Source organism: Ptychodera flava, unplaced genomic scaffold (assembly GCF_041260155.1).
Source record: "Ptychodera flava strain L36383 unplaced genomic scaffold, AS_Pfla_20210202 Scaffold_54__1_contigs__length_889265_pilon, whole genome shotgun sequence".
In the NCBI taxonomy this organism is placed as follows: domain Eukaryota; kingdom Metazoa; phylum Hemichordata; class Enteropneusta; family Ptychoderidae; genus Ptychodera; species Ptychodera flava.
Window position 1 is genome coordinate 324,818 of NW_027248376.1, and position 27,683 is coordinate 352,500.

Here is a 27,683-nt window from a genome sequence, read left to right on the forward strand (position 1 = left end):
TGACCGAAGTTCGGATTTTTCGACTGCTATACTGTACAATATATTCAACGTTTCAATGTAGATGAATATTCAGTTCTAATGTATTTCATACAATTTTTGAGGAATTGACGCATGAACGTTCAAAAAATGCACTGAATGCATTTGATTTGATCATGTTACAGTCACATTTACTACTATGGTTCTCAGGAAGCGATACGTTATCTTAAATTCACTTTACAAGTCCCTTTTCTGTTAACGGTGAACATATTCTTCAGATTCAGGGATTGGGGTCGCGTATAGCGAACAGTTTAAGCGTCCTTATATTTAACATTATTAGGCGACATCAAGTTTCACGAACGAGCACACATTCACCTCCGCAAATACGCACACACTTCCCAATTCTTTCAAAAGACAACAGACCGTGTATTGATACCTTTGTGTTGAACAGCTAGCTCTATTGTTGTATCCTGGTCATTTCTGTATGCAGAGGTTTCTTGCAGATCAGCAGTTATATATGCAACAAAGGATTCATTGCAACTCTGTAGATCCCCGGTTACCTTTTCCTTTATGTGATCTCTTATTATCTTTGCAAGCTGAAATGCTGTCGGGTTTTTTGTTATGACTGACACTATTCGGCTTTTCAAATCCCTAGGGTCTTCATCCATGTCTACTGCACATTCTGTCGCTTCGAGCTTGTCTATGTGTTTACAGACAATCTCGTCAATATGAGACCCATGAGGGTAGACTACGGGTATCGCTGCGCACATAGCTGCCAGAGTCAGGTTACCATAACTTGTCGTAGATGGCGGAATTAATACAAGATTGGATGACATCAGTTCACTGTTAAGTTTTTCAGTAGTTGTCACGATTTTAGTCTTGATGGTCAACCTTGAGCTACGTGTTAGCTTCTTTTCTATCTCTTTTGCCTTACTTGGTGGTATTCCTATTATTTTCCATACCGTCGATGTTTTGTTGAACACATATATGAGTTCAGCAGCATCGTTTACCGCCCTTATAACAGCATCAAGTTTTTGGGGGTCTTCAAACTCGTATTCCTGGACAACGGATATAATTTTGAATTTTTCGCCTTTGCGTATCGGTGGTTTATCTGATCCGGAAGCCGCCAAGTATTCTTTGTTTATCATCGGCGACAGAAGCTGTTGATTTGTTTTCTGATAACGTCGCTTGTATTCTGCGAAAACTCTCTCTCCGACAGAAAAGGAACCCTTTGCCTTCTTAAATTCATCTGACATAATTCGCTTGCGAAATTCCAGTTCCTTTGTACTGCACCCGACAATTAAGGGGGTTAAGTCATCTTCATCAAAGAGATTGATCAGATAGCATGACGCCTTTGGAAACACCTTACTCAGGATTTTGAAGGTTTGTATTGAGGTGAACGCACTGAAGCCAAACACGAATTTGACATTTGTCAATAATTTTAATTGTGGATAGTATTCATCAGGAAACAGCAACCAGTCACCATTTGGCTCTCTGAAATTTAACAAGCCCTCTGTTACCGGAAGTTCAAGGGTGACATCAAGTTCGTATGCTTCAAGCTCCTCTTCTTCTGTTGCTTTTAAAGCTGTACAATGGACAGATATTCCCATGCCCTGCAGTAGTCTGATCACCACATGAAGAGCATCGGTGATTCCTCCCTGAATTGATGGCCCCCATCGGTCAGATACGATTACACCCTTGTTTACCATTTCTCTTCGAAACAAAAAAGTACATGACCATTGATTAATTTTCAAAAACAGTGTTATGTGAAATGTTACTTTACCTGTTCGTGTGTCTTTATCAGAACATCTTTGCTTCACGGTTTATAAGAATCAGACGTGCTAAAACATTGTACACTATTTATGATAGAGATATATCAGAATAACGAAAATTTGCCGATTTGAATGCGATTTGTCACCCTGAAACAGTTTGATTTTAAACGCCTCGAACTTCGATATTTTACAGCTAGACAATAAAAGGAGTCCTATCACTTTTTCTGTCCTAGGACAGCGAACGATCCTAGAAGCGTGCATGTTGAAATTTTTTTATTCTTAAACGGTACATGTAAAGGTCGACATTTTTCTGGAGTTGGTAGGATATTAAGTATCAAAGCAGAAATAAGTTTATACACATTTTAGAGTCAAGTTTTAGCCTCTGTCATATTTTTTCTGTGTTCAATGCATCGATAAATTTATGAGTCTGTGGATTTATGGTAATATTGGAAAATAGTTATGAAATCATATACATAGACGAATTAATCTACATATCCGATCACCCATGCCAAATGAAAAATGGTGTCTTTTCTAAATTTTCAAGTTTACCCTATCATTACAATGATCTTAAGAGTAGTATTTAATTTGACGATTGCACACCGACTGCAATTCGTTCGTCGCCTTTGGGCGTTTGATCATACTGATATTAAGATCATTGGTACTGAAATAATTGAGGAAGTTGATCACATCTTACGCAGCCTCTGCTCTCTGTATATCGAACTGCAGAGGGCGCGAGTTTCACCCCTCATGAAGCCTTGAGAGTGCTAGGCAAACTTGGTGTAGGGCTGGTTTTACTATATAGTTTACAAAGTCAAGGTATTGTATGCATTTGTTTGCAAAATCCGTACGTCTCTTTTTGGAATTTTCTCCTGCACTTATTAGTAGAATTTATTTGTCGATCTATAAACGATGTTTTGCCTTGCTAGCTTATTAACGGGTGTGTGTAGAGCTTACCCTTTGGTCTTTGTTGCCGTTGCACTCCCACGCCGGCCGCCATAACCACCTGGGCGTTCAGCAGGTACACTTCCTCTGCCGTGTGAAGTACTCAGTCTTACGTCCGAGCTAGCCATGTCAACCTTGGAATCTCAGCAAATAAATTTCACGGTCAAAGTAGCTGACGCGCTCCAGAATGATGAAATTCTAATCAACGTTTTCCCTAAAAAGGTCGAAGAGGAAAACATCAAAGCAACGCCTAACTGTTCAGAGCTGCAGATCATGTGCCAAAGGTTATATGTAAATTATGAACTTTGGTCTATCGACACGACAAGCTGTCATGCCTGCACGTAAGTGCGCAATTTGTTACGGTGGACAGGGTCTTTGTTGAATGTAGTTCACTGAGCTGCAGATAGGAATGTACAGATACGTCACTACGTTCACCTCCTGGCTCCTGCACTTTTACAATGAGTTTAAATATGCATCATTTAGTTCTTGTAAGTTAGAACAATATCGCGCGTTCCGCAGTCCTGATAACCAACACATACGGACAGTACATTTTAGCTTGTGACATATTCGATTCAGATGGGTTGCACGCAATTTGTTTCGGTTCATGCACTTTAAAATTTTGACGATTACAACTAATAAGGCAATTGCCAATGATTTATGACTTCTTTTGAATGATTTGCTCTCTGGCGAATTTCCAAAACAAATCGAACATACAAATGTAGGGTCTGTATGACAGCAGGGTCGATGTGCTCGATTGTGTCCGACAGTGAATTGTCTGCACATCTTATGATAGAGTCTCTCTAGCTCTGAAATCGGATTATGTATGTTGACCAGTTTAAAGCAGACAAACTCTTGGGCTGGAACACAGTCAATGACATCCAGTCGTATACAGAATAAGCAATTTTAGCATAGGTACATGACATAGGGATTAGATAATATAATATACTACAGCCTAGCAATATTAGATTGAAGGGAATTTGACTGTTAGTCAAGAAAGACTGTTTTTCTCCCGGAGCTTCCAGGAATTTTCCCACCAGATACTCACTTTTACGACGTTTTTTTACTCTCTCATGCCGAACCACAGCCGTCTCTAATAAAAGTATGATTTCTTAAGCTGTGATAATGTGTATTCATACTTCTAATGATCATCTCTGCGCTACTGTTGCGTCCTTTATATTGAAGAGTTTCATTTTCAGTGAAAGTCTGTAGAATGGAAGTTTCTTTTATGTTGAAATGTGACAACACAACGAGAGTCTTATAATGCACATCACACACAATGTACTGCTGCTCCTGTCCTTTGTAAAGAATGATCAGGAAGACAGCATATTAGATTTTCAAATCTCTGACAGAAATCTTCAGTTGTGTGTACTTTCACTACAATGTTGTGGTCAAGCGAGTCGCTTGTTTTAGTAATTTAATTTACTGTGTGCGTCTAACATCAAGTCAGTTGAGATTCTCGTTTGACAGCTTAAAACTCCTATTCGAGATGAAGCATTTGGCATAATTTAGGTTTCTTTGCTTAATATGTTATACCGTGTGCGTGAACAACTATTAAAACCGTTGACCTTTCAGAAAGAATGACAAGCCATCACATTCTGAAAGAAAGCGACACCGTTTGACATCGTTCCTATGTGTTGGTTCGCTTGGGATTTATACGGTTACACGGGGACACAGGGCCGTTTGCAGACAATGACGCTGATTGTCATTCAGAGCAGCCTAGGTTCAAAAACAAAATGGCCCTGTAGTTTCTGAAAATAAGGCAAGCGAGTCCTCTTAAAAAGTTAGAGGCGTCTATTTACTGCTGAGTCAAAAATTATACAACAGTGTCCGTTTTTGTGTACCAGAAAACTGCCAACGGTAGTGCGTTCAGTAAGTCATGATAAAGCAACAGAAAAGTGTTATCGTTGAGGAACGGATTAATTTTCATTGTTATTTACTTTTCTGTGTGCATTGAACGTTAAGTCGGTCTGGATGTCCGTTTGCCAGCTTAAAAGTCCCGTTCGAGATGTCGATAGTTACGACCGTTGACCTATCAGAATGAATGGCAAGCCATCATTTTACAACATCCTGAAAGAATGTGGCACCGGTTGACCTGATTTCTTTGTCCTCGGTCGCTTGCGACCTATAATAGTACAGACATTGCCTCTAGCACATTGTGATGCAGATAGCATACATTTACTTGAGAGCAGCCTACCTTCCCCCAACAAAAAGGCTCTGTTGTCGCTGAAGAAAGGGCAAGAGACGAAATGACCCCATGTGAAACAGCCCGCCACTTTAAATGCTGCATGAAGAACGAAGTGGCCTTGAGAAATTGAATGGCCTATTCAGTCTTCAGAGCTAAAGATTTGTTGCACACACTCAAACGATGTCAAAAGAACTAAAATGTTGTTTGGTTTTGCATTGGTCATATATTGTGGTGTGGATTCTATTTTGTGTAATACAGAAGGCGTCAAAAACGATATTTGAACACAATTTCCCTTAACTGACTTAAAGTTTTTCATACGATTGTGCCTCATCGATAATAGTCTACAGTGTATGATGTCACCTGGCGGCTTGGTCTCCCTTCGTATAACACGGGTCAAAGGTCACTACTGAATGCTTGACATTAAATTGGGACGAGGACACGACTCATTCTTAACTTCACTCCCTAACCTGCGACATGCTTTTTACTCCATTCGCGGTATTTCTGGCGGTGAGTTTTTACTGTGAGGTGTACGATGCGCTGGTATAAATCAGATCTGGAATTCTGCTCGGTATGTCAGCGGGGTTCCCCTAGGATGTCGATGTCAAAAAACTATAATGTGTTCAGGGGGGATACCGTACGCCGATCCCGTTGGTGAACTAAGAATCCAACTACCCCAGCGTAAAATTTAGTGAAAGGGCGAATACAGCGCCACCAAATTCAGATCGGTGGGTATTCAACCCCTCAACCCCTTCTTCCCTATCGCGGAGAAACAAGATAGAGATTGTTTGTTTTTGAATATGTACTCTCCACATCCAACATTAAAGGGAAAAAGTCGGCCATTTTTCATGAATTTTGTTTGATACTAGATATTTAAGCCTATTCATTCTCGCGATAGTTTCATTTGTCTAAAACCGGAGTGGAATATATGCATGGTCAATCATTTATTCAGTATCTTTCAACATGTCAAACAATATAATTAGTATCTAGTACCAAACAAAACTCATGAAAAATGGCCGACTTTGTCCCTTTAAGTACTGACAGGTGAAGCAGCACTGTTCTGTGTGCGATAAAACTTCAGGCAATACCGACTGTTTAAATTTAAACGTGTGATTAATATCAGGGCGGTGGCAGAAATCTGTGAACAAGAACAAGGAGTTGTCGGATAAAACAGTGCATGGGATATCATAATGGCCAAGAGCAGTGACCGGAAACAATAAAAGATAGGAATCCTGTCCGTTATCAACATAGACAATATGTCTCCAGTCTATGACTCTGTCAATATATTGCCCTTGTCAAAGATACATTGGCCAAATTTAACATGGGACTGTGTTTCAGCTAGATTAACTGACATCAATGTGTCAGTCCCGCCTGTCTTTCATCATTTTATGGACAATGGGAAGTGGGGAGGGCTGCACAAGATATATCGGTCAGTGTTGCAGTTGATTTAAATAGATAATTTGTAAAGGGTTTTTTTAATGTGGCGAAGTCTCTAAATATCTCCAATATTCCGATAAATTTGCAAACGATGATCAGTACCTCTCTCATTACTATTGCATCGCTCATAAATCGTATTTTGTAAAGAAATTGAACCGTTTGTATATCCTTTATGGCTGAACTTTTGTGTAATCTGATTTGAATAGTATGGACATACATTAAACAATAGCAAAGGACACGTAAATGTAGCATTATAGCGGAAGAAATCGATACAGATTACCTTAAATTTAACAACAGACAAATTTAATGGGTAAGACAAACTTGTTTTTTTTTTTACTAGAAATATTAATTTTTTCAGGAAGTATGCGTTGTCTTACCACATGTCGTCATATTTGTGTTATTCAATTCAACACAATGTTTACTCTGAAAAGACATTTGTTAGAATTGCTTAAAATGGCTTGAACGATACAAAAGAGAGTGGACATCCATTAGTTATGTAGAATATTAGACATCGATCGGATCCACTGTCACTTTCATTTTGTGCAAAAATAATTTTTAAAAATATACTCTGTGCACATTCATCCTTATCTGCTTCAAGGAACGTCTCGAAGCTTTGTATTCCAAAAGTAATCGACCAAGTCCTCAAATAATAAATGAACGTTCTTTTTACTGTGAATATCAGTGTCTAAGTGGCGGTGTGTTTTGCACTTGGCCATTTCAGGCCACGTAATTGAGACGAGCTCGCGACAGAACACGAAATGGGCCCATGTCAAACAGTCCGCCTCTGTAAATGCTGCATGACCAACGAAGTGTCCTTGAGAAATTGAATGGCCTTTTCAGAGCTACGGAATTGTCGCGCACACTCAAACAATGACAAAAGAACTAAAAATGTTGTTTGGTTTTGCATTGGTCATATAATGTGGTTTCCATTCTATAGGCGTCACCTTTTGCCTTGACCGACATTTAGTTTTTCATACGATTGTGTCTCTTCGATAATACTCTAAAGTGTTATCGTCGAGCGAATGGATTATTTTTCATCGTTACTTAATTTACTCTCTGCATTGAACGTTCAGTCGGTCTGGATGTCCGTTTGCCAGGCTGAGCTTAAAAGTTCCATTCGGGATGTCGATAGTAACGACCGTTGACCTATCAGAATGTATTGCAAGCCATCCGCGACTTTACAACATCCTGAAAGAATGTGGTGCCGGTTGACCCGATTTCTTTGTCCTGGCTCGCTTGCGACTTACACTAGTACACAGATACATAGCCTCTAGCATATTGTGATGCAGATAGCATACATTTACTTGAGAGCAGCCTACCTTCCCCCAGCAAAAAGGCCATGTTGTCACTGAAAGAAAGGGCAAGAAAGTCTTCTTTAAATATACAAACACTTGGCAGCCGCTTTTACAATACAGAATAGTATCAAGAAATGCAGCAGTGTTGGCTGTTTTAACCTGTATACTGGCGAGAAGCGCCGTAAGAGTATATCATTGAGAATTAACCGAGCAGTTCCTGACTTATGGAGCTGACAAAACAGATGTTAAAATGAATTCAAAGTAAAAGGGGATATGCTTAAGGGGTTGTAGTTCTATTGATGTCGTTCTTGCGGCATGGCCCCAGCCCGTATGATCTCAAACTTTTTCCCCTCGAAATATAAATTTTTTTAGGAAGTATGCATTGTCATGCCTCATGTCGTCATGTTTGTGTTATTCAATTCGACACAATGCTAACTCTGAAAAGGTAGTATTTGTTAGAATTGCTTAAAATGGCTTGAACGTTGCAAAAAAGTGTGGACATCCCTCGATTACTGTAAGTAGAATATTAAACATCGAACGGATCCACTGTCACTTTCATTTAGTGCAAAAATAATAGTCAAAAATACACTCTGTGAACATTCATCCTTAACTGCTTCCAGGAACGTCTCGAAGCATTCCAAAAGTAATCGACCAAGTCCTCCCATAATAAATGGACGCTCTTTTAACTGTGAATATTGTGTTAAAGTGGCGTTGTACTTGGCACTGGGCAACTTCGGGTCACATAATTGAGACGAGACAGAATACGAAATGACCCAATGTCAAACAGCCTGCCATCTGAAATGCTGCATGAACAACGAAGTGGCCTTGAGAAATTAAATGCCCTATTCAGAGCTAAAGATTTGTCGCGCACACTCAAACGATGTCAAAAGTACTAAAATGTTGTTTGGTTTTGCATTGGTCATATGGTGTGGATTCTATTTGTGTAATACAGAAGTTGTCACAAACGATATTTGAACAACTGACTTAAAATTTTTCATACGATCATAGTGTCTCATTGATAATAGTTTAAAGTTAAATAATAACACATGAGAGCGAGGGCAAGATCACGATTATTGCCTGCCCAAGGGATGGTGGTCATGATCGAAATAATGATGATGCCCGAGCCGTAGGCGAGGGCATCATCAATATTTCGATCATAACCACCAGCCCGAGGGCAGGCAAAAGATCGTGATCTTGCCCTAGCTCTCATGTGTTATTATTTTTATTACACCGAACAAACTTCTTCTACAGTTCGCCTTTCTGCATGAGTCCGGACCTCAGCGTAAAATGTTGTCAGTGCCAAGTCTAGGGTTGCCGCTGAAAGTTTGCCGATCTCCTCGGTCGCGTATCCAAATTTGTTGCTTGCATAGTCGCTGAACACAGAAATTGCATTCCTTGTTGCCATTTTCGTTCGTTTGCTGTTTACTAGCATCAAAATATCGTCTAACTGTGCCGGTGACAGCTCTGCATGACGTTTCGCAGCGATAGTAGCAAGTACAAGCGAACGACAATTTGTTATGCGCAGAAAGGATGCGCAGTAAGTAAAATGACGTCATCCATGTAATATCAAATGCAGAGGGTATCATCAAGTCGCAGAGGGCATCATCACGTTCGCAGAGGGCATCATCACGTTCTTTTACATGTTACGTGAGTCGTGTTTAACCAATGGCAGTGCACGCTGAATGAGTGAGGTTTAATAATGCTTGATGTCACCTGGCGGCTTGGTCTTCCTTCGTATAACATGGGTCAAAGGTCACTAGTATATGCTAGACATTAAAATAGGACGAGGACACGACTCATTCTTAACTTCACCCTAACCTGCGACATGCTTTTTACTCGATTCGCGGTATTTCTAGCGGTGAGTTTTTAATGTGAGGTGTTTCGATTCGCTGGTATAAATCAGATCTGGAAGTTTGCTCGGTATGTGAGTGTGGTTCTCCTAAGGATGTTTAGGCAAAAAATTATGATGTGTTCGAGGGGATACTGTGCGAAGATCCTGTGGATGAATTAAAAATCCGACCACTCCAGAGTAAAGTGTGTTAGTCGAATGTATCCGTACTATCGAAACTGATGTTTTTCGGAATTACAGTGATGTGTCATAGGTAAAAGCCAGTTCACTCGCCTTTACCTGAAATTACAGAACTATGTAAAATGCCAAAATAAAATCATGAAAAAAGCCAGATCATCATCATTATTGTCACCATGTGGAAAATGAAATGACAACGTTAGCCTGGATTTCATTAAAATAACACTGATAATGTAGGAGTGTAATCCCGATGTATAGCTGTACTTCTAGCAGCTTTTATTTCCTTAAAGGAAGTCATAAGAATTTTCTTCAAAAATCTTTCACGGGCACTGTATATAAAATTGTACACCTCTAAATCAACTTATGAATGTTGTATCGTTAAAATGTTTGTATTTACGAATGAACTGTCATGTTTAGGTATTTTTTCTACCAATTTTAAACGAGTAGGGTTACAAATGGACTACTTTGTAAGAAGAACACTTTTGTCAGATACTTGTCTTACACGCGTCGGTTGTAAAAAAAATTCTCTCAAATAATCTAGGGAAATACCACGTATGCAGAAGACGTTGCCTGTCAGCCGTTGTATTATTATCCACGTGAAAAATGTATTTATTTAGGAAGACTTTAATCCTATTGTGATGATTTGCTACGTGAATTGTGAGGAATCTCGTAATTGTTGCCGGTGTTCAAAGGGGTACAATTTTTAAATAATATGATTTGTGTCACAGGGCTTAATTGCTGATGTTACTGGGCTTGGTGCATGCGCAGACATAGCAGTAGGTAAGAACACTGCGCCGTCGGCGGCCATGGCTTCGATCGTGATATCAACGTTTGTTTTGGTGAACGCCTTCACACGAATGGCATCTACAGGGTGTTGTTTGAATAGTTTGCCATCCACAAACGGTGGAACCGGAGACCCGTCAGCTCTGAACAGAAGTGTCCCACACTGAACTGAAGTGTGTACAAAGCAATGTATCAAATGTTTTAGACTGGACCAGTGAAGCAGAAAACAGTTGGTGTTATCGCCATTAAAACTAATATACATGAACTGCGATAATGCTGATCCCCACGACATCGATGACGTGAACGCCGTCGTTCAGATGCCGGTGACGAGCATTTCATTTGCCCCATGGATCTATCAGCACGAGCCTAGGCGCAATCTGGCGCCAAGGTGTACCTCTATCACGTGACTCACACTCCGGCAAATTCATTATGCGCTCGCCCCACTCACGCGTTTAACATGAAAACGGAACACAAATCATCCGTTCACTCACTCAATCACCCAATCGACCGTCACGCGTATTTTGTGAGTCTGCCACCAACGATGTAAATCCTTCAAAACGAGACAGACAAATAAAAGCTAATTTTGTCTCTGAAAATGCTTCTGTTGTGGCTGTCACTGCACAGTGACCTACTTAACTTTGTAGTTCTCGTCTGTGTGCTACCCATCACACCATTGTGTAATACTTTGCATATGGAGCAAAAGATAGTTCATTATCGAATCAAAGCTCGTTTAATGTATATCGCTTTCGTGCATTTGCATCTATACGCAGCATCGGACAATTTCTTAGAGTCCTGGATCGATTCCTTTCACGCCATCGATCCGACTCTCCGAGTGGCGAGGAATGTGAAAAAATATAACGCCTTTCTATTAATGTATGTCATATCCCGCAGATCCGCCAACGGTAATCACAGACAAGTAAGCGTGCATAACTTACAGAAGGGCGGAGTTTGACTGCCTCGTGTAGTGTGGAAAATGACACTCCGGTGCAACTGAAAGACGGCATCCGCTGTACTTTGCCCAACTGTGAAATTCAGCCTGGTGAAACCTTTCAACTAACCGACCTTAGCAGAGACATGGCCGAAAACTACACCTGCGGGGCAAGGAACACCTTCTATGACAACACCGAAGGAGTTGGTAGAAACACCACATACCTAGATGTGTACTGTACGAAATAAGTCATTGCGACCATATCATGTAATGTGAACAAAATGCTCAGGTAAAATCATATGCCATTAATATCATAAATAGCTGAAAAATGTATGACTCTCCGTGATTATTAAAAATATACGTTTTTATTTTTAAGACGAATTGTCATAAAGGAGGAAAGTATAATCCTAGCGAATGAAACGCTCTCATTGTTTCACAAATTGTCTGCCAAGTAATGGGGAAATATTAACCATTCACTAAAATGTCAGACTAATGGAAATATTCATTCAGAAAAAGGAGAAACATGTTAAAGTTTTTTTGGAGTGCTTGATGGGCGCCCCCACTGGTAGGTTTCGATTATACTTACGAGCTGGTGTTGCCGAATGAATTCTGGCTCGGACTTTTATCCGATGATCACCAATAACGTCTACGGTACAGTACACACATGACGATTGCAGTGAAAAAACACACTGTGGTTTAAAAACAAAAGAGCAAAAAACGCTACTTCTGGCCGTCTATCGACAAAAAACGCAGTTATATTAACTTCTATCACATACAACATCATACGCACTGTTCTCGACAGATCGTGGTTGTGTTACATTTGAGCGTGAAATGAAATCGAAAATACGTATGTTATTTTTATTTTCAGTCGAACCAACCGCTCAACGCTCACATTTCAGCGATGAGGTCGAGGTTGACATCGGTGTGAACGCAACGCTTGTCTGCGCGATGTCAACAAATCTGTCGCCAACCTTTGTATGGCAGAAATACGGTCAACAAATCATTACCAGCTCAGAGGAGACGATAGAAGGGACTGAGACAACGAGTAAGTTGATCGTGGCTTTCGTCACCATAGAAGACTATGGAGATTACACCAGTACCGCTACAAACTACGTTTCTGTAGATCGGTGCAGAATTAAATTAGTAGGGAGAAGAGGAGTTTCTGCTGGAGGTATGCATATCATTAAATGTCTACCATTGTTTTCAGATTTATCGTGATATCTTTGCCCCTTCATCGTAAGTATATAATCAATCAGGTATACTGCCTTCTTTCATTTCCGAAAATACGAGACACAGTGTTTGTATAACGTTTAATAATTCGCATCGCGAAAACGATTGAAGCATTACAGCCTGTTCACCATTCGGGAGAACCAACACTCCTCCGTGCTACTGCCAAAGCAATTTATTCGACCCTCTTCAAAGTCGTCGAACCACATCCCCCACAAAATCCAGAATTATGATAAAGAGCTAATGTACAAATATCATTTAAGGGTTTATAAAATAAAAAAATATCAGCTTTCAATGGAAAATATCTCACAGACTATGCACATATATTTGTTGTCTATCTGACATTACTGTACCTTAAGAATATGTTGTTCCGTTATTTTTAAAGTACTGTTTCTTCCAATAGTGAATATTTCACTTGACATTTAGTCTTCGACAGCACTAAGGTTTTAATATACGAGTTATTGTAAAAATCACACACTACGAGATTCTGAGAATATTATTACTTTTCGCCTTTCTATAATCATTGAAATTCGTCAGCAATTACTGGGATCGTTTTTGGCCTGCTTATCGTTATCGGTGTTGCTGTTGCTCTCGGATATTACTGGTACAGACGGAGAAAGAATTCACCGGTAAGGGGAGACCCAGCTACATTTTCATGTCTATTTATGTGTACTTCTTACGATAGCAAAGAATTTCAAATTTGATTTTGGAAATCTCTCTCTCTCTCTCTCTCTCTCTCTCTCTCTCTCTCTCTCTCTCTCTCTCTCTCTCTCTCTCTCTCTCTCTCTCTCTCTCTGATATCTCTATATCTGTCCCCCTTCAATTTCTCTATCTCCAAGCTAACACTTGTGTTCATTGATCCGGTGATCCAGTCATCTATTGTTGTATCTATCCCACCCGTGTATTACCGTGTATTAGCTGTGGAAACGCAGGTATCTGTCGGTGGGGTGGAGTGCGTCGCTATGCGGGTCAAAGGTCAACCCAGCCAAGGATATGTGTCTACGTACGCAAACATTAGCTTGAGGTCGCAATATTATATTTTCATTACTAATCATATGAATTAGTCAATTCTTTGTTTGTTTGTTATGTAGGAACAAACCGAAGAACAAGGGACCTCTTTAGGATCAGAATTAAAACATATTGGAAAGGTAGGTCTTTGTTTGTGTGTGAGAGAGTCTGAGAGAGAGAGAGAGAGAGAGAGAGAGAGAGAGAGAGAGAGAGAGAGAGAGAGAGAGAGAGAGAGAGAGAGAGAGAGAGAGAGAGGAGAGAGAGGAGAATGAACAAGCTTACTTTTTCGCTGAGTATGTGATTTTCTGTAAAATTTTCAAAAACAATTGTTCAAATTTGTTCAAACTGTTTTTAAATATATTAAACGTATCACTCTTACTTAGAGAAGGAACAATGAAAGTTTATTAATTAATCATTGGCTAAGCTCTTGTTGCGCTTTTAACGAAGAGTCCGAGGATTGCATACATTTAGAAAGAGACACCGTCGTCGTAATATATGTCCATAAAACTACGCTTCTATATATATTGAAAATCATAATATTATTAAAGTAACAAACATTAGTTCACTCTAGTGAAACATGTAGAATTCCATTTTCAGAAAGGTAGCCCAAAAATTGATGTCTATGTTTAAAACTGTGACATTATATTATTCGCCACCAGGACAACGACGACGACAAAGGCCATTATCAGGATTTGGAGTTTACTGAGTCAGAGAAGGTCAGATCAAAATATATTGATAAATAATCTAAACATCTGCAAACTTGAACATCAACGTATTGAACAGTGTTTTTCATTCTACCATCAGTGATAAGCAGATGTAAAATGGAACAATTTTCGAACAAAACTTACGGCAACAGTCTTCAATTCATTGTTTTATAAGACAACACAGGTTGAATGTATTTAAATAGCTTTAAAAGGGGCGGTGACTATTAAGTGTAATTTTTAACTGTATAGATATAGTTTTCTTTCGGGGTTGCATGGGTGTACCTTTGTCATCATTGCCACAAAACCCATTTTAGATCACCATGTGCGGCAATTCTCCTGTGCCGCTCGAAACCTATCACTTCATCGAAATGATCCAGTTGATGCCAGCTAATTATATCCCACCATTGAATACAGCTACCAGAGCCTTAACCTTCTCTTCATTTTGTGCAATCAACTCCAAGGCTATTTATGATCATCGCTTGAACTTGACCCAAGGGAACGTCAATCATTATGAGCTTCGAGCTTCGAGCTTCATATTTTACAAACCTGTCCTTGGGGGAGGGTCACATCTGACTGTTGCTAACCATGTAATTGATACAAATTTTTACTGTGGTTTATACACAATTTTAAAGAAAAAAACTTTCCACAATAATCACTTAAAGAGAATTGCAATAGCTTACACAACGAATATACAATACATTAAGTTGGTGAAATACATGAATGTGCCCATTATCAATTACACAGTTGACACTAGTAAGGTTCATTGGCACACACCCTAAGGTGGAACTAATAAAGGCTATACGCACACGCATGACGTTAGCTGCTATGCATTTTAATTTCAAATATGTAATCAATTGAACTTGACTAGAGAGGGATCACTGAAAGTACATGCGTGTACAAGAAATGTAATATTTCGAGGTTGCGTACGCGTAGGGGGCATGGCTTACAAGAAAAAGAGGGGGTCACATTAATCTTAACATGTACTTGATTTCCCCTCGCCTGTGATCCTCGTAATAACTGAAAGCCCCCCCCCCCCAGCATATGGAAAATCGAAACTGATAGAATATACTATTTTGCTATCTATATACTTAGCGTAGGACAGTATTTCAGTAATAATGCCGATGATACTGATAGCCTGTCTTGTATCGTCACATCTTCAGGAAAGCAATTACACGTCTTTAGAATCGCAGTACATATCTCTTTGTCAGCCTGCTACGGATACAGCTGACATCTACATGAAACTCGGCGCCCGCTCCAACGATTTTCCACGCCAGCATATCAAAATGCATGAACTCATCTGCACTGGCTCGTACGGGCAGATAAACCGGGCCACGGCGACTGAAATTGCTGGCAAAAGCGGCAAGACAGTGGTAGCTGTGAAGTCTGTCAAAGGTTAGATATAGGCTCATTTTGTTGTCTATCTGAGGCGATCTGTTTTTTTTTCTGGTCTTCTATATTTGCCAGCCTTATTCCAGTCTCTCGGCATGTGTTTCCATGATTAGCAAATTGATTAATGAATCACCATAAATCCTTCCTTCCTATGTATCTATCTATCTATCTATCTATCTATCTATCTATCTATCTATCTATCTATCTATCTATGTATCTATGTATCTATCTATCTATCTATCTATCTATCTATCTATCTATCTATCTATCTATCTATCTATCTATCTATCTATCTATCTGTCTGTCTGTCTGTCTGTCTGTCTGTCTGTCTGTCTGTCTGTCTGTCTGTCTGTCTGTCTGTCTGTCTGTCTGTCTGTCTGTCTGTCTGTCTGCCTGCCTGCCTGCCTGCCTGCCTGCCTGCCTGCCTGCCTGCCGCCTGCCTGCCTGCCTGCCTGCCTATCTATCTATCTATCTATCTATCTATCTATCTATCTATCTATCTATCTATCTATCTATCTATCTATCTATCTATCTATCTATCTATCTATCTGTCTGTCTGTCTGTCTGTCTGTCTGTCTGTCTGTCTGTCTGTCTGTCTGTCTGTCTGTCTGTCTGTCTGTCTGTCTGTCTGTCTGCCTGCCTGCCTGCCTGCCTGCCTGCCTGCCTGCCTGCCTGCCTGCCTGCCTGCCTGCCTGCCTATCTATCTATCTATCTATCTATCTATCTATCTATCTATCTATCTATCTATCTATCTATCTATCTATCTATCTATCTATCTATCTATCTATTTATCTATCTATCTATCTATCTATCTATCTACCTACCTACCTATCTAACTAGTCACCCATGATTAATGTAAAGAAATGTAAGCATCCACTTACCAAGGCTTGCAACCGTATTACAGACAAGATAATGTTGTCTTAGTCTGGTCCACTGGCCCATTTCTACCGCTGGCTGCGCTGCTCCCGAAAATAGAGTCAGGTACGGGCTAAGCCCAGGCTACCATGGCTGGCTATTAATGACACAGTCGCCTGACAAGATCATGTGATGAGCACATCTGTACAATGGCAAGCTTGGAAATTACACGATGAAACATCGATCGTTGAATTTATTTGGACGGCTTCAGTTTTAAGTCTTCGACTTTGTACTTGCATGATGGCATTTAGTTTTGAAATGACGATTATCGTCTATGATTTTTGTCTCAGACGTAACATACTGTCACTCCTTTTGCATGTATTGAAGTAACAAAAATAAGTGATTTTTACGTTTTTCATTCAATGTCGACATAGGATGCTTGGTTCGGATAACCATGGAGGTAAAATTTCTCCATGGGCATACAAAATATACAAAAATGATATCAACACAATCACTGTGCTCGTACTATTAACCAACGACAGCCATGCTTACAATAGCCCATACCTGACCCTATTTTCGTTAGCAGCGTAGCCAGAGGTAGAAATTGGTCAGGGGACCAGACCAAACTTTGCCATTACATTGGCATTCTACGAGCAGGGCGTTAGCGCCCTCAGTGGTAGACATCTGCATTACCCCTTCTGTGATTTTTATAGATAGTGCTTCTGATGACGATAAAAGGAGACTGACGGTAGAGTTGAACATACTACATCGTATTGAACCACACAGAAATATAGTACTCCTCCTCGGTTGCTGTACTGAGAAAGGTAAGTTGGTTTACGGCGAACTTTCTTTGTAAGCTAGGTTTAAATTTGCTATCAATAGTCTGTAAGGAGACCGTTGATAATGAAGTCACGTACATGAATGCAACTAATTCCGTTTTACCTCAACCCCTCCCCCACCCAAAAAAAAAGAAAGAAAGAAAAAGGCTTTCGACTTAATGCAGAATTTCCACAAAGGAGTTATGATTTTTACCCCTCTCGGCATGAAAATAAAAAAGTTTTGAAAAGCAAACATTTTTTTATAAATCTGAAAGGTGAGTGAGCAGTTTCCTTGTCGTAATCCGCGTTCCACTGAGTGCAATGACGTCCGCTTTCCTTGCTCTCAGTTTGATTATCCAAGGTCCGAGTATACATACGAATTGAAAATTCATGTGTTAACAACGTCATTCCAGAACCCGTTTACTTCATCATGGAGATCATGGGGAACCTGTTGAAGTACCTTCGAGATTATCGACGAGATAAGACGAGCGACTACGCGAACGCAGCTCGACTGAAGTGGGTTCTCAAGAGTAAGGATCTTGTCTCTATGGGAAAGCAGATTGCCGCAGGAATGCAGTACCTAGCCTCCAAGTCGGTGAGGGCGCTATTCTGTGGCATATCTCTTGTAAACTGCTATCAGCGTTGCTTTCATTAGTAGTATAATTCCATTCATTCATTCAGTAAGAATTTAATTGCACAGCAGAATCTTAAACCATAACGAAAGTGTTGTGCATCATGGTAAACAACAACAACATCACATCCAATGTCAATAAAGGTGTTGATAGATAAAGCCGAAGGGCATTTATGCATGTTTTTTGTTGTGTTTTGTTATGTTATATTTGTTGTCGTTTTTTTGGAGTTTTTTTGTTATTCATACTGATATGAATGCCACTTACTTCAGAAAATGTTCACGGCACAGAACAGGCAATCAAATAAAACAACGAGGGATCAGCTATGTATGAGTACTACATTGTAATTGGTGTTTGTCTCGTGTCGATTTTTCTAGTTTTGTGAAATGCATCGAGCATATTTAGTTTACATTCCTTTTCTTTTGACATTGATACAGTTTGTGCACGGAGAACTTGCTGCAAAAACAGTTCTTCTATCAAAAGACCGGCGAACTTGTAAATTATCAAATATTGGTCTCAGAGGTGATGTGGAAATTGAAGCGATCAGAGTTAAAGAGGTAACATTATATTATTTGATATTTTTCTTTTTTTTACTCTTCCACAATCAAAGGAAAGGTGTTGAAAGATTTGTTTTGTTGCATACTCTCTGAAACTCCGCCCATGAAATGAAGAGTTCAATTCTATCATAGCGAATGTTAGTAAGCAAAAGGCAACCTTTACCACCCTATTATTAAGAAAATTAAAGTAGTTTAGTTTAATTTAGCATCATAGAAAAGTAACACAAACTAAAGTAGTTAATTTACTGATTACCATGAATGTTCTTTGTTGCCTAGTTTTAAGAATCACACCCGCCAGCCAATACGTTGGTTTTCCATGGACATACATATATCGAAAGAAGTGGTCTCATACCAGCGAAAGAGCGATAACCAGACGTTGAAATTTTCATGACATTGACCTTACCTTCACCGACAGGTACTCCGTCATGACAAGGTGCTGGTCGGAAAACAAAACCGAGCGACCGTCCTTCTCCAATCTCGTCATTGAACTTGAAGGCATGGCTAAAAGCAGCGAGGTAACCGTTCTTTTTCTCACTGCTAAATATGAGCGGTTCACTTGTGTCAAGCAATCGTACAGTTCTTTATGGCTTTTCCTATTTGCGTAAAGGCGGTTTTATCCAGCAAGGGATATCACTTGTTGATGTTACTTGTCTCTAGTACATTAACGGTAAATTAAAGCAGTAATATTCATTCTAAATTCACGCGTAATATGTCATGAGAAACACGATTGCTTTGGAATTGCAAAACATTATTTTTCTCGAATGCAGATAAAATTGGAAGTTCTGCTGGGTATGTTTGCTAAAATGCACAGTTATCGGGGAAAAAAACATAACGAACTGGAAACTCCTAACAGGAAGAAAAATCAAATTACAATATTTAATACTCACGCAAAGTAAAATGTTTCGGCTGATATGAAAATCTGATACAAGACGATCTGTTCTTTCAGAAGCACTAAAATGTCAATCCAGAAATTTACAATAGCACATCGTTATCAAGAATATATAGCTCTGAAATATCTGAAGCTCATAAAAAACTGACCGTTGGTTACGTTTGCAATGCTTTAAATACCTACACGGATCACGAGTGATACTGTGAATAGAAATTAAAAATTCTGCCGAGTGAGACATATAATTATAATAAACTATAAAAATATATATCGGTGAAAAACATTAATGATTACAACGAAAAATAAAATGCGACATTCAGAAAGGTCTTAAAACGATAAATAATACTTCACCAAATCATTTACGATGGTAGGCCTAATGTGGACCAGAAAATCATAAGCTTAGAGGGCTGGCTTTAGAATACAGCCAAGAAAAATACATGCACGTCAAAAATTACAATATTCGGAAATAAAACATTTTTTCCGGGAAAACCCTGTCATATAGGGACAATCTAAATACTTTGTTTAGTTGAAAAAAAACAATCCTACAAAACATCAAGATCTGAAAATCTCAGTATCTATCACATAGTGAAATAGCACGTGAAAAATGGCATTAGGTATACGTCTCAGGGCCTACTGGTGAGAAAGAAAACAGTAAACCAAAAACCACCATAGTCTTCAATGTTTCTTGATTTAACATAGCAAACTTAAGGTACAAACGTGTAGCTATGGTGTTTTGGGTACACACGTGATAAAAAGTGTTAGTTCTTGAAAGCATCACTGAATGATTGCTTGAATGCATATAATGTGTTCAAAACAATGAACATAGCTAGCTGTGCAACACAATATTGGTTACGTGTCAAGTGTACAAGGAAAAAGTAAATTGAAATAACATGCAAAACGTTTACAATCAAATTCAATGTCTTAATAATTTTATACTCTTGTGAAGGTGTAATAAATTATGATAACGTGAGACTGTTCTGACCCTTTTGGGGTCAGAACGTCTCCCAATTTTAATGTTTTTAAGTCGAATCTCAAGACCTATCTTTTTAGGAATGACATTGTGTAGTTTTTAATCAGCGACTGTCTACTCATTTTATTTAATTGTGACTCTCAGTTTTGTTTTTTTACTCTTGTAATTTTTATTAATTGTGACTGTCAGTATTTTTAACTCTTGTAATTTTCGTTTTTTGATTGTGTTTTGTGAGGCGCCTTGAGATGTTCCATTCATGGAAGGCGTTTTTAAAGTAATAAATATTATTATTATTATTATTATTATTATTATTATAAAACTGTCAAACTCTCGGAAATAAAGTCCATTACAGATACTAATATGTTACGTGTACCTCTGCGTCAACGTGACCAGTCTGACGGCAGAAATTGAAATAGCGTCATCTATCATCCGCTAGTGAAATACCGTAAGAATTTTACACTAATGTGAGTCGGTCGGATGTACATCTCATAAAAAACGGACCCTTTTGAAAAAAGGAAATAATTACAAAGGTATTGAGGTCTATCGTCTCTTTGTGAATTAAAAGCATAATATCAAGGTGTCTTTTGTTTGCAATTTTGAACTATTGGGTTTGTCTGGCATTAATTTTTACGATGGAAACTATCTAATGAGTAAGTGTTCGCCTTCAGTCAAAACATTAACAGCTGACAGATTGTCAGCTGAAGTCATGCGTGGATTTACTCCTGGAAATTTTATAAATCTGACGATGTTACAAAATCGGAAGGGGTACCCTGACCAGGTGAATAGCACTAAGTATGTACAATGTTCAGGTTAGATCTGATGAGTCTCTTCCTTGAAATCAAAACAAATATGAGAAGATTTCACAGCGATTCTTTGATGAATGTTTACAGTGAATACAACTGTCATTGCAATGCTGTACAGAATTAACAAATGTATCTGTAACAAAATATGAAAATTTCAGCGATCTCTGTGATCTCCACTTAATTAATAGCTAACACAAGACGTGAAATTCTAACCCAAAATGGCAGGAAAATATGAACATTTCTCAGAAAAATGAAATTATTTGTATTCTCTGTGTCAATACAATGTCATCAAAACAAACCTGATCACAATTTCTTCACATTTTACAAAGAGTTGACTCTGAAAATAATACAAAATTTCAACCAATGACTTAATTTTTACATTATTGGATTCCTTACATCAAGATGAGAAATTTTAACCCCAACATGACTAGGACATTATGAATAGTTTCTGAGAAAAAATTAAATTATTGACATTGTTCATGGCTTCAAAATAAAGCAGATTTCAATTTCTTCACATTTTACAAACAATTCACTCAAAATTTCATTCAAGGGTGTCAATTCATTTCCTGACATCATAACAAGAAATTCTAACCCAAACTTGGCTGACAAATATTGAGTTTTGATGAGAAAATCAGGAAAATTGTGTCAGTTATGGTGATGATGTGTTTGTAGGTTGTTCAGTTGTACAGTTGTATTTGCTGCAATATTTGCATTTACTGTCTTCTCAGATTTCTTACTTGTAAATGACCTTGACGGTGAGATCCCTGCAATCTGAATAAACTATTCTACCGTCTGGAAACACTGCAATGTGGTAAGGGATTCCATCTACAGTTACAGTTTCCTGGTATTCACCCTGTCTATCAAATTTTATTATCTTCCTATCATCTACCACATAAATATTGTCTGCATTGTCAACTGTAACTCCACGTGGATCCACTGAGTGATCACTTCCAAATTGATTCAATATTTCAAGATTACTGTCCAAAACATAGATACACTTTACATCACCACGACATGACACTATTAGTTGATATTTGCTATTCATGGTAATAGAGTAGGGCCCACTGAGTTGTTGACTTGAAATAATGTGCCCATCTCCATTACATTTGATTACACAGTCTGCACTGTAGTCTGATATGAAAACATTTTTGTCTTTATCAACAAATACACCAGTGGGGAGTTTCAGTTTACCCATTGCAATTATTTGTTTCACTTCACTGTTTGCATCACTTACTACAATGCATTTGTTGCCGTCATCCACAGTGTAATAGTCACCATTGTCTGCCACTTTTGTGTCGTATGGTTGAAATCTTCAGGTAAGCCATGAACTGTGCCAGATATTAGAATCTGTGCAGTGTCTGCTGTTACTGTCTTCACACTGCCAGGCTGGTCATAACGTCCTAAGTCACAGACAAGTACATGTCCATTCTGGTTTATTGTCAATCCATGTGGGGTCAAAGACTTCTCCTGATGATTTCTTGCCATCTCTGGACAATAAAACCCTGACAGTGTTGGACAGTGGTGTACCTTTGGATGTAAGGTAACGATTTGTAAATGTAGGTCAAAGGTCATCAGCTGATAAAACAATAGTACTGCCATTGGAACATTATACACATATTGACTGGCCATGAGGGCAACAACATACGTCTGTACCCTGAGGGACTGTGAGTCACCCCCCAAAACAGACTGTTTCCCGATGCCGTAGGCGGAGGGAAAGAGTTAAATAATAACACACACCAGCAAGGGCAAGATCACGATTTGTTGCCCGCCCAAGGGATGGTGCTCATGACAGTAATATTGATGATGCCCGAGCCGAAGGCGAGGGTATCATCAATATTACCGTCATGAGCACCAGCCCGAGGGCAGGCAACAAATCGTTATCTTGCCCATGCTAGCGTGTGTTATTAATTTTATTACACCGAACAAACACTTGTTTTCGAAAATTTGCGCAGAATGCAGTCAAGTGTCGATAGAGACTCGCCACAGTAAAACGTTCTATTTGTTGCTCGATCGCAATGCTACATGAAGTTGAATTAACGTCTAAAAACGAACACAGTGTTGTTCAAGCTTTTCTCGTTTAATGTACTCAACTTCGTTTTGTATGTCAGGTCGAGCTAATTTCTTGTGCCTTTTCAAAAGCCATTGCTTTACAGAAAATGCCAAGCAAATGCATGTGACGATGTTGTACACGCAGAAAGTACTCGCGGTATTGCCAGAACGTGGTAGCGGCTATATCACTGCACGCGACAGGGCTATATCAGCGCACGCGACAAGGCTATATCACCGAAGCCATGTTCTATCACTTTTTGTTCTATACCACGTGAGTGAGGCTCAGCCAATCAAGTACCTGAATAATACGTGAGGTGTAATAATCTGTTTTTGGGGATGACTCACAGGCCCGAGGGGTTAAAGACGTATGCTGTTGCCCGCATGGCCAGTCAATATGTGTTTTATAACACACCTCATCCGTAGCCATGCATGAGAACATACTATACACAAAACTTGTCGCATGAATGATGTAATATGTTTAAGTGGTTCTGCAAAAAAACGTTTTCCCGACAGGGTCGCAATACTTCTGCAAAATGTTCAATGCACCTTTGATTATCGTTTCTGTTCGTTTCGAGTCCTCGTTGGAAACCAGAGCATTCAATTCAGAGAGTCTGATAAACCGAGAAATTTATCTATATCGTTTCGCTCGTCCGCAGACGACATCTTTTTTTACATTTCAGTTTGCGCATGCGCCAATCTTTTTTGTCGTCAGCGGCATCATTTTTCGGAACTGATGCCTGGCAGGTGTTTAACAGCTGCAAGGAAATGGAATTCCACCAGACTTAAAATTTATAGATGGCCAGTTTTCAGCTTGTTTATACTCAGAGTACATGTAGCCACATTAAATTCAATTGTCAAAAATAATAAAGCAATTTCAATATCCCAAAGGGCATCTAAAGTATGCTTTTTGGCGTGAAACAAGAGGATATGAAATCCTGCAGAATGTCAGACCCACAAAATGTACAGCTGTTGTAACTTTCACTTCCTGATTGTTTTAGTTCTCCATACAAATTGATTCCGGTGTCTCCATAACATTTCACACCACAGTGTGACATCACTGCACTGTTATCTGACTGATAAATGCAGTACTCGTCAAGGAGACTGATGCTTTTCACACTAAACCAAAACAGCACACTGAAAAATGGTATGAGTACGGCTCGGCAAAAAGATACCTAAATGGTCAAAATGATGAGATTTTGATATATCATGAAATTGTACTTTATCAGCTATCATTTAATGTGCTTCTTTGTAAGATTAAGGCTCCCTAACTTGGCAAAAAATGTACTAAAAATTTGACTGATCCGTAAGTAAAACCTTGAGAATGACCAATGGTGACCCATACATCAAAAGTGAAAAGAAAATAAACTGTACAATTGTAAGCTCTGTGAATGTATCAGTGATTACTTAGAAAATCATTTGACAGATTTCCTTTAAGTTTTAATTCCTGAGTTTACTGTAGTAAGAAACATGTGCATATTGTAATCCATTATCATTACGTAGGTATAGGTATACTTTTTCAGGGGTGGGGGCGCATACAACTTCATTTTGCCAAGACTTTCTAATATACCTTTTTGTTTGTATCACTGAGGGGAATTAAATGAAGAATTCATAAACACAATGCTGAGTCATGTCCACATGGTATCAATACTGTTCACATTAAGAATACCTTGTAATTCCTGGCTGCTATCAAGTGATAGTGGAAATGAAATCTTAAGTCTGTTCTTCAATCTTGATGTTCACATGTGCTTCATTAATTGATTTAGAATATGTTATGTACAAGACTTAGGTGTTTGAAATGTATAAAATTAAATCTCAGTCACTGGTGTACATGATTGTGTTCATGGCCTATACCAAATGCAGCCTTCAGTAAAGAGTTTTCCATCCATAGAGGGCGCTGTGCAAGTGACAACCCCCTCAATATCAAAGTCAACACATCTTATTTGAGTGTAAATATGTTAAAGAAATCTGGCAGAAATGTATTTCTTCCTTGTCAGAAAGACAACTTTGATAATAATATCAATATTAAAAGATTAGCAATTGCAGGAATCGAAAATGATAATAATGCAACAACTGACATTATTTACTATATTACTTCCTTTGTAAAATATACAGTTTGGAATATTCGAAAGTCGGTTACTCTTGATGGGATTAAAGTTTCCATTCAATCCTATGTCATGCAATTTAAATGTTATCTCTCCTCATGGATGGATACATTGTATTTCACTTATAAGATGGTGAACAAAACTGAGGATTTTATCACAAAGTTTTCAAGCCTTGTAAGACTTGAAGGAGAAGAATGCATTCTAAATGCATTCATATGAGGATCTTTGTAATTGAAATGCTAATTATTTGGGTTTTTTTCAGACAAGACGCATTGTAATTTTAATGCATTCACAGTTTTGTAGATTTATTTTATTTGTGACTATGTTGAAATAAATTGATCTTTTTCAAAAAAATATCAAAGTCAACATCCGCTTTACACAAGTTGTACATATGTTAAACTGAGTAGGGTACCTGTATTTCTTAAGCAATCAGCATTGAAGAAACATTGATAAGTAAGAAATTATTATTAATGATAAAAATCTGATTTTAAAGATCAAAAACGTAATTTGCGAAGGGTAAGCCAGCTGATGTTTTAAGTGTTTCATATGATTTGATTGCATCAGAAGTACATTTTTCAGCAAAACAAGAAAGAGGAGACGTTTGAGTATAGGGTCAATAAGAAACTGACTGACACATGAATGAATATGTTCAAATTGTAATGAAAGATTTATAAGGGGCATTTTTTAGGCTTTTTTTGTGATTTTGGTCAAAAAATCATAATTTAAAACATTCGTATGTTAGCATTGAGATTTGGATACTGCTTTCATCAAGATTCTTTATACTGCCCAAATATTGTGGGTTTGGACAATACTTTGTAGATGTAATTTGTTGTAATTTGTTCAATGAAAACCTGGAAAACAAGATATTTTGAGAGTGTTGGAGTTTTTAACCTTTCACCACTATGGTTTTTCCCAAATCCATTGTTTTCTATGGTAAAGTTGGACCTGTATACAGGGAACTGGGGGTGTAAGGGTTAAGGAAGTTAAAAAGATGTTTCTGTTTCTCTACAAAGTATCTGTAGCACAGTTTTCAGCGATACACACTTCATTTTACTGGAATGACATGAACTTCACATATTTTAATGTAATTTTTGGAATGACATTTTTTATAAAAAGACTACCTTGAAGAAACGGAGACACAAGTTTACTGCTTGAAGACTTTGTATTCTTATACATTCATAAAATTGCCCTTTATGTAAACTACATTTTCATTGATATCTTTCAGGAAGTGATAAGGACCGATAGCAGTACAGAGTAGATGACTCCATTGAGATAATCTTTCACAGTTATACTTGCAATGATGAATCTGCAGTGGAATTCTACTTGGACTGTGAGGGCAGTATTGATGATGGTGACAACAGAATGAATCACAGCTGTCACAGTTTGAAACTGATGGTGATGGATATTCTGATTGACTTGTAATGATGAATCTGCAGTGGAATTCTACTTGGACTGTGAGGGCAGTATTGATGATGGTGACAACAGAATGAATCACAGCTGTCGCAGTTTGAAACTGATGATGATGGATATTCTGATTGACTTGTAATGATGAATCTGCAGTGGAATTCTACTTGGACTGTGAGGGCAGTATTGATGATGGTGACTACAGAATGAATCACAGCTGTCACAGTTTGAAACTGATGGTGATGGATATTCTGTTTGACTTGTAATGATGAATCTGCAGTGGAATTCTACTTGGACTGTGAGGGCAGTATTGATGATGGTGACAACAGAATGAATCACAGCTGTCACAGTTTGAAACTGATGGTGATGGATATTCTGATTGACTTGTAATGATGAATCTGCAGTGGAATTCTACTTGGACTGTGAGGGCAGTAATGATGATGGTGACTACAGAATGAATCACAGCTGTCACAGTTTGAAACTGATGGTGATGGATATTCTGATTGACTTGTAATGATGAATCTGCAGTGGAATTCTACTTGGACTGTGAGGGCAGTATTGATGATGGTGACAACAGAATGAATCACAGCTGTCACAGTTTGAAACTGATGGTGATGGATATTCTGATTGACTTTTAATAAATTCTGTTATCCTTTCAATGTCGGTAATAAGGTTGTATTATGGTTCTGAACTTTTGATGTTTTATTCAATTTTTTAATGGTTAGAGAAATTGGCATTCTCCATTATGATACAAAAAGCTCATAGTCTGTCAATAAATATGACACTAGATGTAAGTACTGAAGTCAGTGACTTAAATGAATTACTGCCGCAATGAGTTTATTTTGACTCTCATGAAATATGAGATTTTATGAGATTATAGATTTCTGTAAATGTACAATGCCATGTATAGTATGTATGTATGTATGTATGTGTGTATGTAC

The 27,683-nt window shown here is 38.4% G+C and overlaps 1 protein-coding gene and 1 long non-coding RNA gene across 2 annotated transcripts in view; one reads left to right on the top strand and one right to left on the bottom strand.

Annotated features, from left to right (window-relative positions):
• Nucleotides 1-12,214: 12,214 nt before the first annotated feature.
• LOC139128459 (uncharacterized) lies at nt 12,215-13,717 on the top strand. Its single transcript, XR_011551308.1, has 3 exons — nt 12,215-12,512; nt 13,106-13,197; nt 13,660-13,717. It is a non-coding gene; the product is annotated as an uncharacterized lncRNA (long non-coding RNA).
• A 7,769-nt stretch (nt 13,718-21,486) lies between these two features.
• LOC139128456 (uncharacterized) overlaps nt 21,487-27,683 on the bottom strand; it is an 11,751-nt gene continuing 5,554 nt past the window's right edge. The window contains exon 2 of the mRNA XM_070694225.1: nt 21,487-22,714. Within this exon, the coding sequence (XP_070550326.1) occupies nt 22,593-22,714 (122 nt within the window). The 3' untranslated portion in view covers nt 21,487-22,592. The remainder of the gene's footprint in view (nt 22,715-27,683) is intronic.